General features: G+C 44.2%; 1 protein-coding gene across 4 annotated transcripts in view; it reads right to left on the bottom strand.

Annotated features, from left to right (window-relative positions):
* PHACTR1 (phosphatase and actin regulator 1) overlaps positions 1-17137 on the bottom strand; it is a 326807-nt gene that overhangs the window by 50964 nt on the left and 258706 nt on the right. For 3 of the 4 annotated variants that reach the window (XM_029053011.2, XM_029053012.2, XM_029053013.2), the window contains 3 exons: positions 15175-15255; positions 6907-7074; positions 4690-4896 (listed from right to left, as the gene is read on the bottom strand). In XM_029053011.2, the coding sequence (XP_028908844.1) occupies positions 4690-4896; positions 6907-7074; positions 15175-15255 (456 nt within the window). The remainder of the gene's footprint in view (positions 1-4689; positions 4897-6906; positions 7075-15174; positions 15256-17137) is intronic. The other variant, XM_029053015.2, reaches the window with a different exon arrangement.

Raw genomic sequence — 17137 nt, 5'->3', positions numbered from 1 at the left:
GGGAAATCTAAGGAAATTTTGCAGTGAGACGATCCTCAGGGCAGAGGCCATCTGTCAGGTAAATGCGCAGTTGTGAATACTAGGAATAATTTTGTAACCTGCAATCAACCAAGTTTGGATACCGTAGTATGAGTCACCAGCTTCCAAGTGAAAAAATAACCAAACAGCCTTGGCCGGTTCTCATGATCGGAAGCATTATTTTGGGGATTTGTACCAGTTTCCTTTCCCTGCTGAAATGATCATTTCTAATTGGGGCCAAGTTGCGGGGTGGGGGGTGGAGGGAGGGAGTGATGTATGTGTGTGTGTGTGTGTGTGTGTGTGTGTGTGTGTGTGTGTTAAAAAAGACATTCTTCAATTTGGGGAGTGAATCTCCAGAATCATGGCAAGTGATGATTCAGGTGTCCTCATTCTGGGTGTGAGGGAAAAGGGAATCCTGGAGGAACCCCAAATTGGAAAGTCACACCATGGAGCCCAGGTGTTGTGTTTCCTACACAGCCCACACGTTGAAGCAGATTGGCTCGAGTGTCCTATGATGCACCTCTGTGGGCCCTTACGATTGGCGAGCCCCAGTGGGCTGATGCAGAAGGCTCAGGAGGGAGCGGATGGTGGTCCTGGGGCCGGCTACCAACTCTCCAGGCAGCCACCGCCCCTCTGGGCAGGCAAACGGTTGTGACCAGGTCCGCTGCCTTCTGATATTCCTGGTGTGACATTCTATGTCAGTATTCAGGCAGGATCCCAGTTATGCAAGGGTCTGTTTAACCACACGTATATCCATGGAGGACCTCACTGTTATTGCACTAACTTCAGCTCTGAAGGACAGCATGAGAAAAAGCTATGTGAACTCCATTAGAGAGAGGGAGAGTGGTTTAGATGTGTGTGTGTGTGTGTGTGTGTGTGTCTTGAGAGCACCAGCAAATACCTAAGGTTGTGCTGGCTACTGGACTTCACCTTGAAATATGAGACTTGAGCTTTTTCAACTTCATTACTATTATAAATAATAATTGTGGTACCTGGCAGACAATTACTCTCCCCCATTTTTAAAGCCTCTTGAAGGCACCTCTCCTCCAAGAGGCCTTCCCTGACTAAGCCCTCCTTTCCACCTCCTTCCACTCCCTTCTGAGCCACCCTGACTTGTTCCCTTTATTCATCCTTTCTCCTATCCCCAGCCACTTATGTCAATATCTGTAATGTATTTATTCATATTAATGTCTGTTTCCTTATCTAGACTGTAAGTTCTTTGTAGACAGGGAATATGCTTATTGTATTCTCCCAAGTGCTTAGTACAGTGCTCTGCACCCAGTAAGTGCTTAATAAATACAATTGACTGGCTGGTATTTGTTAAGCTCTCATTCTGTGCCAAGCACTGGGGAAGATACCATACAATCAGATCTGTAAAATGGGGATTAAGACTTGTGAGCCCCACGTGGGACAACCTGATTACCCTGTATCTCCCCCAGCGCTTAGAACAGTGCTCTGTACATAGTAAGCGCTTAATAAATACCAACATTATTATTATTATCAGACACGGTCTCTCTTCCATATGGTCTCAACTCTGGGTATGTGAGAGGCAGCGGGAGACTAGGAGGGAAGAGGGAATAATAAAAGCAGAGTTTCTCCACCCCTCGAATCAATAGTAACAAAAATATTTGTCCAGAGAAAGGTCTTGGAGTGTTTTAGCTTCCACAGCAGAATGCAAATGAAAACAAGGCTCAGAGTTATTCTGACCGTTGCTGTGTTAGCCAGGTTCTGAAAGGTCTCATTCCAGGATTCTGTTTTGGTTTTCTTTGAGAAAACCACCAGACCATTTTCCACCATCGATCTCCATTAGCTGTTCCTGGTGTTCTTTAACTGGTTCTTTGCTCCCCTGTCACAAGTTTCTGTCACACAGACAGGTGAGGAGAATGCACCGAAAACCGGTAAGTCTCCATTTAGAGTTTGAGGATTCTTGTTTTATGAATTCCTTTATATTTGGCTGGCAGATGTCTCTGGAGTAATCACTACTAAAATAGGGTAAGATAGCTGCCTCATGGTAATGCTGATTCATTATGACCGATCGCTCAGTTACATGGATTATGAAAGTCTAATTAAGTGCAAAACCAAAGGCACAGTTGTGAAGATATCTCTCTCCTTCCCTCATGTCCCTTTACCCCACGATCCTGGCCCCCAAGGGCAGCAGAACAAACCGGTTACCCTAAAACTTCTGGTTCAATAAGGTAAACTAAGTGGCAGAGAAGTTTTCAGAGGTTAACCTGAAATTAATCACAGATGAAGGGGGAGGGAGAAAAAGTAATGCCTATTTTACAAGTGAGGAAACTGAGGTAGAGATATTAAGTGGATTTGCCCAAGATTAGAACTCAGGTCTCATGACTTCACTAGACCATGCTACTCTGTAAGGAAGAAGTCAAGACGCAAGGTGTGAGCCCAAGCCTTGAATTGTGGGTCTAATATAGAATCTGATGTGTTGCAGGCTCCCGTGGGGAATCAATCAATCATATTTACTGAGCTCTTACTGTGTGGAGAGCACAGTCCTGAGCAATTGGGCGGCTACAATATAACAGAGTTGATAGACTCATTCCCTAACCACAGTGAGTTTACCGTCTAAGGGGGAACGCCAGGTGTGTCCTGGACCTGAGATTTCACGAACTAGAGTCTGCATGGAGGAATTGATCCTAGCACTGGTAGTTGGCGTGGTGTCTTTCGCACTTTGCCATCCTCATCATTTGTGTTCTTGCTGGGGCAGAGGGTGAAACAAGCCAGTAGGCAGGGAGGTGTGAAGCACCTATAGAAGGGCCCCCAAAAGTTTTCTATTTGCCAGACCCATTTATGGTCACAGTGACAAAGCGGAAAGCAGCGTGGCCTAGTGGATAGAACACGGGCCTGGACATCAGAAGAACCTAGGTTCTAATTCTGACTCGGTCACTAGTCTGCTCTATGACCTTGGGCAAATCACTTAATTTCCCTGCGTCTCAGTTACCTCATCTGTAAGGGGGGGATTAAGACTGTGAGCCAGCAGTGTGGTTCAGTGGAAAGAGCCCGGGCTTGGGAGTCAGAGTTCATGGGTTTGAATCCCGACTCTGCCACTTGTCAGCCATGTGACTGTGGACAAGTCACTTAACTTCTAGGTGCCTCATTTACCTCATCTGTAAAATGGGGATTAACTGTGAGCCTCACGTGGGACAACCTGATCACCCTCTATCTACCCCAGCGCTTAGAACAGTGCTCTGCACATAGTAAGCGCTTAACAAATACCAACATTGCTATTATTATATGGGACATGGACTGTGTTCATGACTTAGTATAGTGCTTGGCACATAGTAAGAGCTTAACAAATGCCGTTAAAAAACAACAACAAAAAAACCCATAACACAGACACCATGTCCATAATACCTTAACCCGGCACTTAGTTGCCTTGGTAACTTTGCCGCCCATATTAGCTTGCTATAGTTCAGGATTCCGGCCGGGACTGTCTGCCATTTGGCTGCCTCGGGTGATTCTTTGGTCACAAACCTTCACCGCGGATGGCATAACCCCAGGATGCAGAACTGAGACTAGAATCGAGATTTCCTGGTTCCCCGAGCTACCAGCTACTGATCTGGATCTGCTCTGGAACAACAGAGGGTCTCAGTTGCTAAAGTAGGTGCTTGAAAAACAGCAAACTTTAGAAAGGGTGGCCTCATTTGGCCTGGTGCATGGAAATCTGCTGAGGAAATTAGAAGACACCAATTTTAATTCCTCTAAATTGGTGACATAGACCTGACCTTGGGTATTTTCTATGCCTCGGGCTCTTCTCTGGTAAGCCCCCTTCACCCCTGACTGCCAACCATCCCTTTCACCTCTTGTAAGACTGGGAGACTTTTGCGGGTCCGGGATCGTGTCTGACCGAATATCTTGAATTCTAATGTCAGTGCTTAGCCCACAATACTCCACTAATGATTACCATATCTAACCATCCAGGATGTTGAGAAGGTCATTAGGTCCTTACAGAAGAGGGATACAATATAAACACAAGATGACACTATAAAGTCCATTTTCAGAAATGACTCCCTGAAGTCATCTTTCCTCTAATTACAATTCTGATTCATTATCTCATTCGTCTGTTATTATGCCATTAAAGATAATGTCTCTCCAAAAATATTGTGGCTCCATTCATTTACTATATGAAAAGTAGAGAGAGGTTTGCAGTTCAAGGCTTAATCTCATTTTTTAAAAGTTCCCAAATCATTTCAGCAAAGGTTTCCTTCTTAGTCGGAAGAGGTAATCACCAAAAATAACACCAAATGCAGTGCAAATAAATAAGCCTTAACTTTTAGATGAGGATAGGCTTGAGAAAAGAGACAATCCCAGCCAAAAGGATACATTTAGGATAAGAAAAAGGCCTGTGTGTTTTATCTTTCCAGAGGGAATATAGCTAAAAATTAAAAAAGCCCACCTAGATATGCAGTTTAGGATCGTTCACAACAATAACACAGAAGTACACACTTGCAGATAGACGAGGACTTGGAACACCCTGTCTCAGAGGTACTGGGCACGTGCACATCAAATGCTCATCAACAGAACCTAGGCCACAGACGGATGAACACACAAGCACTTGTACAGCTCCCGGGATGACTTTTCCAAGGGACCCCTCTATTATCCTGTAAAGGATGGAAATAGGAAGAGATATCAAGCTCTCAGGACCTCTGTACTTACCAGTCAAATGGTTGGGAATCCTGGCAATGGGTTTAGGAGGCAGGGCAGGGGGCTGCTTGAGAAGGGACAGCAGTTTAACTGGGTTGTCGTCATGGTCTCCGGGGTAAGCAGCAGGTTTTTTGGGGGGAAGTAGCAGGACTGGTTTGGCTGAAGGATCTTGGGACAGGAGGGCTCCAGGTTCATTAGCTGAGGGGCTTTCTTCAGACACTGAAGGACACAACCACATCATAGACGCAACAACGTTACAAGCAAAGCAGCAGGAACTAGCAGTTGCCAGGACAAGGAACGCAGCACAGAGACACAGGCTATCAACATGACCAAGAGCAGCTATGGCTCAAAACGGCATAAAACAGAGATGGACTGAGAGAGATTAAAGAAGAGAAAAACAAAAATGCAGGAGAAAGAGAGAGAAAGGAGAGAAAACGAACTTTTTTTTAAAACACAATCAAAAGCCTTTTCAGATTGAGAAGCCAGATTCTCTGGGAACACAACACTTTGAGGGTCCACACTGCTGGAGCTGTGTTTTTTAGTCTCCTAAACCCATCTGAGTCATCCTGCCTCCCTCCTTGAGAAGAGAGCATGGCTGAAGAGAGTTCTCTCAGCTGTGTCAGTCAGCTTCCCTTTTCCCCATTCTGGACTGGTCGGGGACGGTTCAAGCCCACCAGGGGTGGGGGAGTGGCAGATGGACTGGGTACCACAGGACCTAGGCCTCTAAAATCCACCTCGAGGCTCCTAAACTGCAGCTGAATTGCTACCTCCATGATGAGAACCCGAATTCTCAACAATCCCATTGGATCTCATTCCTGCCCACCTTGAGAAAACAGATGTGCTCTTCCCCAAAGGGGAGAAGACTCTTCATCAGCACCCACTACTCCTTCACTGCCCATTTAGATGCACTTGCAGCTTTCTTAGTCAATGGACTAACTCACCTGTTGGCCTGACCCTTCCACCTCAGTGAGGTCAGGCCACCCTCTGGCTTCAAGGAGAGACTACAGAACAAGCAGCCGACCCTACTGTGAGCCAGCCCACTCTCCCTGTCCATGCCCATGGGGTCAATTAGGTTTGTGAAATCCTGGGGTTCTTCCAAAAATGGGGGCCTGACCAGGAGCCAGAACCACCCAGGTCCTTCTGAGAAGCTACAGCTCATCTGAGAAGTTCGAATGTATAAAAGCTCTTAAGCAAGAGCTTAATTTAATGGGATACACAATATGGGATTCACGGCACCAAGAAGCAGGATTCTAAGGGAAGCCCGTAATTCTCTCCCTAGGTTCCATCAATCTCCTGTTCTATCACAACCGAAGCCATACTGAAAGCCATACTTCTCTTTCTAGGATACGGTGGTGGTGTTCCCTGTAGAATCTAATATTACAAGCCACCCTGTTCTGCACCCACTGAATTCTCTCCCCTCCACACAACGTACACAATTAAGATTAAATCACCATGCCCAGAGACTAGATTTTAGAGATACCCTTCTGGGACACACTGCCCTCTCCTCTTGTAGTTTTTGCTCTCATCCTGTGAGAGGTTCTGGTGTGTCACGAGGAGGAAAAGTCAGGTTCCCTGCCCTCAAGGAGCTTATATTCTATTAGGTCCTTTAAATATAAACCGGGCCCTCCTCTCTACACCCCTGTAACAGGGATGGTTAAGTTCCCTCAATAGATTCTAAGTTATTCACCATCTCCTGCCCCAATCTCCATTAAAAAAGGTCACCCTTATAACACTGGGCATACAGGAAGATATGGGTGAGAGATTCAAAGCCCACCTGCATACATAACCCCCCAGCCGGATACTGGAAATCCTTTCTGACACACATCAAAGAACATGGCTGACCCAAAAAGTAAGTTTATATATAGACTTCTGTCACAACAGAAGCCTGACTTAGCAAATACTAGCAACCCATTTTTCACAAGTGATGTTTCCAAGAAAGGCATTTCTTTCACAGACATAAAGATTAAACTAAAATAAAAAAGTCAAATCATTCCATTGACCCACCAGACCAGAAACATAGACGGCTCATGCTATTGTTTCGCGGGATCTACGTTTCCTTGATGTCCACAATTGCTCTGATCAGGCATCACCTCCTTTTCACCCCAATCCCTCCTTCCCCGGAGAAGAGCTGGAAACCAGATGCAACTTAAGCGGATCCACTAAGACGAAATCACCGGTGAGGAAGGGCAGGGCCAGTCTCGGCGCTGAGTGAAAGAACGGGGATATTACCTGCCCCGTCCATGATGTCTGAGGGTTGGAGCACCTCGTAGGCACAGGGATCCCTGGGCATCGGAACTGGCTCCATCTCCGACAGGGCTGGGAGTGAGAGCTGGCTGGCGCTCAAGGCCTGCCCGTTCTCCAGCGATCCTTCTCCGCTCGATCCGGACAGTTCCCCATCTGGCACCGTTGGAAAAAAGCAATGCACGTGGTTAAAAGGAAGGCCGGGCCAGCTGCAAATGGTATTTTTGGGGGCCCAGAAATCCCAGTTGAGCCCTACCGTGGCCAAGAAAGTGGTGAAATAATAATAATGATGGTATTTATTAAGCGCTTACTATGTGCCAAGTACTGTTCTAAGCTCTGGGATAGATACAAGGTAGTCAGGTTGTCCCACGTGGGGCTCACAGTTTTAGTCCCCATTTTGCAGATGAGGTCACTGAGGAATAGAGAAGTGAAGTGACTTGCCCATAGTCACACAGCTGACAAGTGGTGGAGCTGGGATTAGAACCCACGACTTCTGGCTTGGGAATCCCAGCTCTTTTCACTGAGCCACGCTGCTTCTCTTTGGTATTTGAAATGGTATCTGGGGGTTGGAGTTGGCACTTTGTTCCCAGAGACATTTGCTTTGGGCCTGGTTGTGTCTTGGAATTAAAATGTCAATTTACAGAAGAAATCCCCTCAGGCCATCAACACTGCAGTGCGGCACAAGGAAACAGGAAATGGAGGTCTACAACAGAAGGCTTCAAAGGTGATATCATAAATGAAGAAGCAGTGTGGTCTAGTGGAAAGAGCATTAGCCTGCGAGTCAGAGGACCTGGGTTCTAATCCCAGTTCAGCCACTTATCTGCCATGTGACCTTGGGCAAGTCACGTCAGTTCTCTGTGCCTCAGTTTCCTCCTCCCTAAAATGGAGATTCGATACCTGCTCTCCCCTCCCCGTTAGACTCTGAGCCCTGCATGGGTCAGGGACTGGGTCCAGTCTGGAAATCTTGTATCTATCCCAGAGCTTAGTACAATGCTTTTCATATCCATCAATCAGTGGTATGTGTTGAGCCCTTATTGTGGGCAAAACAGTGCACTGGGCACTTGGAAGACGACAAAATAACAAAGCTGACAGATACATTCCCTGTCCATGAGGAGTTTACAGTATAGATCACATAGTAGGTGCTGAACAAATGCTATTATTGTTATATTATTATAATAAATAATGGCAGGGACCCCAGAGTCAACAGAAAGGCTCAGGAAAAAACCAAATGAGGTGGCTGAGTCTGAGCCTGAGAACTGATATTTGGCTGCTTTCTTGGATTGCTGTCCTTCATCTTCTGGAACACTGTGGAACACTAACTTCCAAGGAGCGGTGGGGTATGGGGCCGAGAAAGAAACTGGAACAAGATCTTTTATTTAAATTTTCTCTTCTTCCCTAAAGGTTCAAGACTTTCCATCTGTTTTCCCTAAGGGCTCTTTATCCATTTATCCTTTCACCAGATGGAGAGCAAAGAGATAATATAAGTGAATGGAATGTAGGAGAGGTGGAAATCGTCTCTGGTTCGACAAATTCAATCCTGTTTACCTAGAGAAAGCATACATAGAATTCATCTATAGAGAAAGATAGATGGGGCCTAATGGATAGAGCACGGGCCTAGGCGTCAGAAGGACCCGGGTTCTAATCCCAGCTCTGTCACTTGTCTGTTGTGTGAGGGCAAGAGTCACTTCACTTCTCTGTGCCTCAGTTACCTCATCTGTAAAATGGGGATTAAGACAGTGAGCCCTATGTGGGACAAGGGACTGTGTCCAACCTGATTAGCTTTTATGTATCTCAGTGCTTAGTACAGTGCCAGGCACATAGAAAGGGCTTAATGAATACCATTAAAAAAAGCCCCCAGGTATTTGATGTCACTGGGAGTCAGAAGACCTGGGGCTAGTCCCAGGTCTTGTCACTGGCCTGCAATGTGATGTCGGACAAGTTCCTTACCCTTTCTGTGTTTCAGTTTCCTAGTCTATAAAATGGGGATAAGATACCCGCTTCTCTGTACCTTACAAGGGTGTTATGAGGATAAAATGAGATAGTTGATGTGAAACCCTTTGGGAAAATTAAAGGGTTATATGAAAATCCCTACAGCCTCACAAACAAGCAAACATATCTAGCTCACCAGCACTTAAACCAGTCCACCATCCCACCACTAAGAAAGCATACAAGTAGCAAATCAAATAAGATAGGCATTGGGCACCCCCTTAGGCAAGTCACTTAACTTCTCTGTGCCTCAGTTACCTCATCTGTAAAATGGGGATTAAGACAGTGAGCTCCAACGTCAGACAGGAACTGTGTCCAACCTGATTAGCCTGTGTCTACCCCAGCGCTTAGTACAGTACCTGGCACATAGTAATCACTTAACAAATACCATAATAAGAACAACTGCTACGCATCCTGTGAGATGAAGCCTATGATCAGCTGTATATCTGAAATCAAGCTCATGCACATTTGAATAAAGCTTTTTTAAACCTACCCTCCACTAGTTCCCAAAATAAATCTTTCACTATTCTCTAAGTGCTTAAACAAATTAAAATAATCTATATTAAAGGATTCTTGTAATTTAGGTTTGAGTTTCCAGGGACTCCAAAGAACATTTCAATTTCCAGATGCAGGCATGAGGCATGTAGAAAGTGGGAGTTTACACTCTGAGGACAGTCTTAACGAGGGAGAAGATAGGGAAAATCCATCAGACCCAAAGGATCTTTGGAAGGGAAAATCTACTGCCTGAATTCCAGTTTTAGGTAAAAACTCAAAAGTGAGATATTTGACTTTGAAATTCATAATGGATTTCCTTTACGAAAACGAAGGGCAAACCAACTTTTTTGTTTTGTAGATGGGCAACCGCTGGAGTTTCTTGAGGAGTGGGCAAACATGGACTTGACGTTTTTGTAGAAAAAATGATCCAGGCAGCAGAGTGAGGTATGGACTGGAGTGGAGAGAGATAGAAGGTGGGGAGGTCGGCAAAAAGGCTGATACGGTAATCAAGGCAAGTTAGGATAAGTGCTTGGAATAATATGGCAGGAGTTTGGATGGAGAGGAAATGGAAGACAGGAGGAAAAGTGAGAAAGTGTTATTATTATTATCATTATTGGAGTACTCTTCTCCCTATTGCCATTTTTGGGGTGATGTGTCTCTTCCCTAGAGGTGTCCTGAGCACTTACAACTTTCTTGGTTTGTATTTAGTAGATGAAAACTGATCTACTTCTGACTATAGAGAAGTGAACTTCAGTGAATTTAAAACAGAATCGCCCTCTATCCTCAGCTCTTAGGGTCTGTTACTCTAGGAGGAATCTCGGAGGTGACAGGGACCCCAGAGTAAGAAAATTGTAATAAATGTCAGCGGAAAATGCAGGAAGAGAGAAACAAGCTTTTATCTAACCTCTAAATTTGCACTGAATAAGAGATAAGTACATGATTTAAGAGAAGCATAAGGCCACATCTCCTTTCTCCCCAATACAGAAAATACATGCAGTATATTTTTAAAGCTGGTGACCTTTCAATTTAAATATCAGGTTTTTTCTTTTAATGCCAGAATAAAAATGCAGTCTCTGCACAAAGCAGCCAATTTCATTAACTTCCATTTGTGCTTATGATTAAAACTAAGATTTCCTCATAATATTTGTAACTCTCCACAGTTTTGAAGCACCTGATTATCTATGGTCAACTCTTATCTCCCATTTGAAATACCTAATGAAAATCAAAGATGTTTAGTGAGAAGTCACCAACTGCATTCTTCCTTTCAGAGGCTCTAGACGTGTACCTCAATCCTGACTATGAACGGGATGATCGGTGTAACCCTTCATCTTCCAATTAAGACTATGGCTCTTAGTCTTAATCTTGTGAGGAGAATTCCTCTCTGGCTAGCTGGTCAGCAGTCTTATCTCTTCAAGTAGAGGGGGAGAACAGGTCAGAACATGTGTTAGAGTGCTCTGCACACAGTGAATGCTCAATAAATACCATTGATGGATTTGTTGAGTGATAAGCACGATTGATGAGCAGAGATCCGAACTCCATAAGGGTGATGGTCCCAAGAGTGCTTTGAGCTAGACTCATTTCAGGTCTCAGACAAGACCTGACAGTTTCCCTCTGGGGCTGAAAAGATGACTTTCCTGCGCTTTGAAACCTGCCATGCATCATTAATCATAATAATCATGGCATTTGTTAAACACTTATTAAATGAGAAACACTGCACGAAGCGCTGAGGGTAGATTCAAGATAATTGGGTGGGACACAGTCCCTGTCCAACATGGGGCTCACAATCTAAGGGGAAGAGGGAATGGGTATTGAATCCCCATTTGACAGAAGAGGAAACTGAGGCACAGAGAAGTTGTGATCTATCTAAGGTCACTTGGCAAGCACACCTTTCCTAAATCCTCTGACTTTTATCCCCTGCATAAAAAAGGAGAAGTTGGCATCTATGGTTGGCAAGTGAATCCAGTAAAAAAACCTACACTTTTGGATCAGCTGTGGAAACCAGAGAAGCAGTTTTGGGTAATCATCCACCCAATACAAGCATTTTCTTTCTTTTTTTTTTTAAATCTATTTTGATGTAGATATTAGTGTTCTTAAGCCACTCTTCAGTGAGAGGATACAAGATCCTCCACACAGAGTACAGGGGCTCACCAAGAGTTTTGGTAGCCAGAAGTTCTCATCTCATCACCAGTTCCCTCTTCCTGCAACTACATCTTCAGAATGATTCAAGTCTAGGAAGAGTTCCAAAGTGCCCACGGCAAAATCGCAACATGACAGGGAAACATTCCAATCCACATATATGCGGATGAAAGCGCATCATCTTGTAGACGGTGAAGCACAAAACCCTGAAGAGATATTCAGATACTAACCGGACTTAGCTGCTTGAGGGGAATGAGTTTTTTGAAGGAAATATTCAGGGGAAAGCATCCCTAAAGTGCCAAGGGAAAGTCTTCTTCTCCGCCCCTATTGGTGGTTCAGTTGTGCAGACTGTGGTGGGATGGAGAGGGGGACATAGGCTGAGAAGGCTGCAGGCCACAAGCTGTCAATTATGAGCGTCTGGGCCATTCAAGAGTTCCTGAACCCTACCCATCAGCTCCCTTGTCTGCAGCATCCCAATCTAGAGTTCTTTATCTCTACTGAGGTGAGTTTCCCAAAGAAGTAGGTTTTGCCAAGACCCTCTTCTGTAAGCAGCATGGCCTAGTAGATAGAGCATAAGCCTGGGAGTCAGAAGGACCTGGGTTCTAATCCATCCTCTGCCACATGTCTATTGTGTGACTTTGGGCAAGTCATTTAACATCTCTGTGCCTCAGTTACCTCATCTATAACATGGGGATTGAGACTGTGAGCCCCATGTGGGACTTGGACTGTGTCCAACCTAATCAGCTTGTATCTACCCCGGCACTTAACAACAGTGCCTGGCATATTGTGAGAGCTTAACAAATAACATTTAAAAAAAAGCTAAAAACGAGCCTGGTTCATTTAATGCTATTAAGTAAAGGGCTGGATCTAGTCCAGCCATTCTCCATCTTTTCTTTTCCACCCACTCTCAGGTTCTCCACGTAGAGACGCGGTCTATGGAGAATGTGCATTGACGCACACTAATGCAGAGATCACGCACCCGCCTGTACTGGTATTGTCTGAATTCACTGTCAGACTTTATTCGTCTCTTAAGGGAGGGGGAGGATGCTTTTTAGCGGCTGAGTCTCAGAGCTCACATTTCCACATAAACTGGAGGAAGCGTCGTCTGTAGAAGTTAAGGCAGAATGTGGAGGAGTGTGGAAATCAACCCTTTGTTCACCTGTGACATGAGTCAGGCACTCATTCAGGGTGTGGTGCCCAGTTTGGGGCTTGAACAGCCTAGGAAATATGTAGAGGACTGAGAGAGCCTAGCAGAATGCTTGGCACAGTGTAGCATGCTCAAAACCTAATTGGGATGACATGTCCAAAAGAAAGTAGCAAAAATGCAGAAATGGCCCAAAAATGAGGAAATTAGATTTAAAAAGAAATTGGGACGAGACGTTTTTGGCTGTCTTAAGACCATTTTCAAGACTGCCAGTTCTACAAGAGACACGTCTAGTCTTTACTATACATCAGCAAGTGATAGCTTGGACTTTAGTACAATACTAAGGCTTTTGATGAAACTCAGGGGATACAAGTTGTGTGACTAACTTGTTTTGTTTAACAATGACTTGTTCTGGGGCTTGATGTTGTCCTGGAAAGACGTCAGAATAGTATCAATTCCTTCCCCTCCCCACTCCCTTCCTTTCTGAGAAAGTTTAGGGGCAGCTTGGCTTGGAGTCAGGATGTAGACTAGTTGACTTCTCAGATCCCTTCTGGTCAGAGAATTGTCGAGATATTAGAAGTTTCTTTCTTGCCCCAAGCTTTTCTCTCCGCTCATGCAATGTTTCTCCTTGTACTATCACCATCATGGGAATTACTTATTATATGGTTCTGGTCTGTCCTGTGTTGAATTCACTTCAAGAATATGTGCAAGGAAAGACTCCCTTTTCATGGCATTTGTTAAGTGTTTACTCTGTGCTTGACGTCACACTAAGCACTGGAGAAGATACGAGCTAATCAAGTTGGACCCAGGTCTTGTCCCACATAGGCTCACAGTCATAATCCTCATTTTACAGATGAGATAACTGAGGCAAAGAGAAGTGATGTATCTTGCCCAAGGTCATACGGAAGACAAACGGAAGAATCAGGATTAGATCCTAGGTTTTCTGACTCCCAGGTCGGGACTCTTTCCTCTAGGCCGTGACCTCACATAGGATATATCCTCACATAGGATTCATTCATTCGTTTACCAGTTTTCCAGCAAAATTGACCCAGTAGGTTCTGTATCTCCAGTCTGTAATCTCACAGGGATGGAGGAGAATGAGTGAAAAGGATCTGAATGGTAAGATGAACTTCAGTGGATGCGCCTAGAGCGGAATCTCAGAGAGGCAGCTGGTGTTAGAGAAATGATATAAAAATAAGGAACAGGATAAAGATAATAGACTACAATACGAAATAAGATTAGAGAAAATACTAGTGCTTAGTCTTGGAAATGTACAGGCAGAAAGAAATGGTACCTACCCTGAATTCAATTACATTTTAATAATTCATAATGATTTTGGAATTTACTATGTGCTAAACACTGGGGAATACAACACAATCAGATTAGCTATGTCTCTGTTCCATAAGAAACTCCCAATCCAAGGGTTCAGGGGTGAAGAGCAGATATCTTGCCCCCCATTTTACAGATGAGGGAACTGTGGCATAGAGAGGTTAAGTGACATATCCAAGGTCACACAGTAGGGCAGCCGCAGAGCTGGGATTAGGATTTAGGCTTACTGATTCCTAATCCCTTGCTCTTTCCACAAGGCCAAGCAGACGTTTGACAAATTCCCCCACCAAAATGCAATCCTAAATACGGTGCAAAGGGTACTCAAACGCTACTGAAAGCAAAATTCCTTCTGAGCATTAGAAGCATGATAACAAGTGTCACTCATTGAAGAAAGGAAGAGTAATTGGAAGTGGTGAAGCAGTGGGTTTTAAGGCACTGAAATACTCAATGGTATTTATTGAGTACTTACTTTGTGCAGAGCACTGTACTAAGCAATGGGAGAGTATGATATAATAGAGTTGACAGACAAATTTCTGCCCACAGTGAGATTACAGACTGGAGATACAGAACCTACTGGGTCAATTTTGCTGGAAAACTGGTAAACGAATGAATGAATCCTAAAGCAGTCAGAATTTTTCTATCCTGGGGCACCTGTGTACACCCCACCCTCTCCCACCACCCCCATGCTCTCCTTTAAAAACTGAGTGTTGTTGTAAAGGTTGTCATTGAAAATACCCAACGTATGCAGTTTTATGCTACAGTTTCTTTTTTCTCAAGCCTTCCTGGTATATCTTTATAGAGAGGACCAACAGAGGAAATTTCCATGCTAGGGATTTTGAACACTTAGTTTGGGAACTGTTGTCACCAACTGCTACCTGAAAAAAGCCAAAGTAATTCAATTTCAGCTCAGGGGAAGTTGTTCCAGAGCTGACAGGAACAAAGCTTATTCTCCAGCTTTCTTGGAGCCTTACCATTTTCTCCATAAACTCAGGCTTTTCCAAGACAAGTGTATTTTTTTTTTTCAAATTCAGTAGTGTACCAGTTAGGTTTTACTGTCCAACACTGAACAAGAGATGAAAGACCCAGTCAAATTAAATACATCTGAAAAATACATGCACAGACTCAATAACCTAGCACCGAAGGCCTGGTAGACCAGCCCTCCTTACCTTTATCATAGATTTCCTTCAGGACACCTCGTTTTATAAGCTCCTCTCGGCTCTGCCTCATTGATATTTTTCTTTCCAGAGCTACAAGGAAGAAAAGGACATGGAGTCTAGTTATAATAGGTACAAACATATTGGAAAAACAATCCTGGTAAAATGCCACCTCAAATAATCCTTCTCTTGAGGCTGGGGCCCATGTATTCACAGGAACTGTCCACAACTCATGTCCTGCCTGATCAGCCTTTCTTGACACGATTTCTGGAAACACCCAGTGAAAGGGTCAATCTAGAGGGGGAGTCAGACACTAAAATTAATCATGGATACATACAGAAGTGCCTTGGGGCTGAGGGTGAGGTGAATATCCAGTGCTTAGAGGGTAGAAATCCAAGTGCAAGGGTAACTTAGAAGGGAGAGGGACTGAGGGGCATTGAGGGCTTCGTCACAGAAGGCCTCTTGGAAGAGATGCCATGTCAATAAGGCCTTGAAGGTGCGGGTGGTGATGGTGAGTTGTGGTAGTAATAGGATGCATTCATCGCTTGCCGTATACAGAGCCCTATATTAAATTTTGGCAAAGACAATACTGGTGGGATTTAAACACAACTGAGTTGCTGATCTTGTATACTTGGCATATAGTAAATACATAACGAAAGCCATCATTGGTAAAATTATTAAGCACTTCTAAAAAAACAGGTAGCAGCAAGTGAGGATAGAATCAGGTTCAATGGAGTTGGCGTAAACTGTAATTGGAAGCTGGGTTAATCGGGGAAGACTTCCTAGAATAAGAAGGGTTTGAGCTGAGCCCTCCACTGCTGCAGTCGATCTTGTCCGTCTCATCATTGACCTCTTGCTCACCCCCTCCCCTAGGCCTGGAACTCCTCCCTCTTCACTTGTGGGCACAGGACGTGTCTACCAACTCTATTTTATTGTATTTTCTCAAGTGCTTTGTACAGTGCTCTGCACACAGTAAGCGCTCAATAAATACCACTGCTTGCTGGATTGATGCTATAGTGGGGGACGTCTTGAGAGTGAGGAGGCCCTTTGAATAAGAGGATTAGGCACAGAAAAGAGTGGAGTGGGAGTGGAAGACATCTGGTACGTTGTCTGCCTGGCTTGGGGGAATGTGATTCGGTAATGTAAAAGAAAGTCAAAAAGAATACAACTCAGGTCAGCGAATCCTCTCCCCTGTTCTACGGTCTATCAGGTTTGATTACTCTGTCTGTTTATTGCTATATTGTATTCTCCCAAGCGCTTAGTATATTGCTTTGCACACAGTAAGTGCTCAAAATATCCGACAATGAATTGCTGGAAGAGCTAGGATCACGCTCCAAGTGCCCTTCAACATTTGGCATTGAAAAAATGGGGCATTTTAGAGCACAGGCCGCCGTGGACCATTAGTGAACAAAAGGAAATGCCATTAGAGGATGCGGCCATAATTAAAAAGAAAATTAAAAAAAAAATTCCTCAGCATAGAATTAAAAGGCTAATCAAATCCCCACAGACCACATAAAGTAGAGAAAATCATACTAAAGTAAGAGGATTAGGAACCTGGCTTATTACCAAAACCCCCAGCAAATAAAAGCAAATCCCAATGAAGGAATTTGAACAACTCTGAATCATAATTAACTGGTGGACCTGAAGAAGAGATATCAGAATGCTCATCCCAAGCAGGTGGACTATATTTTCTCCAGTAGAGCTGCTGTTCTATAGCAGCAAAATAAACTGCCTTAGTCAGAACAGTCAGCTTCTGTCCGACTATACCGCAATTAGCTCTAATGGACTTTTCAGTCTTCTGGCAGTTGAGTGAGCAGTGTATGCCACTGTAAGTGACATCTCATCAGAATATCAAAACCAACCCTATAACTGGCCTAGAGAACAAAGCTGTATTAATGATGGAGAGAGTCATCCAAATATCTGGAAAAAATAAATCCCTTAAAGACTAATGTAGCAGTGTAAGGTACTAAGCAAT

This window comes from Ornithorhynchus anatinus, chromosome X2 (assembly GCF_004115215.2).
Source record: "Ornithorhynchus anatinus isolate Pmale09 chromosome X2, mOrnAna1.pri.v4, whole genome shotgun sequence".
Lineage (NCBI taxonomy): Eukaryota > Metazoa > Chordata > Mammalia > Monotremata > Ornithorhynchidae > Ornithorhynchus > Ornithorhynchus anatinus.
The sequence above is the reverse complement of the archived record's forward strand: the minus strand, read 5'-3'. Positions and strand labels throughout refer to the sequence as shown.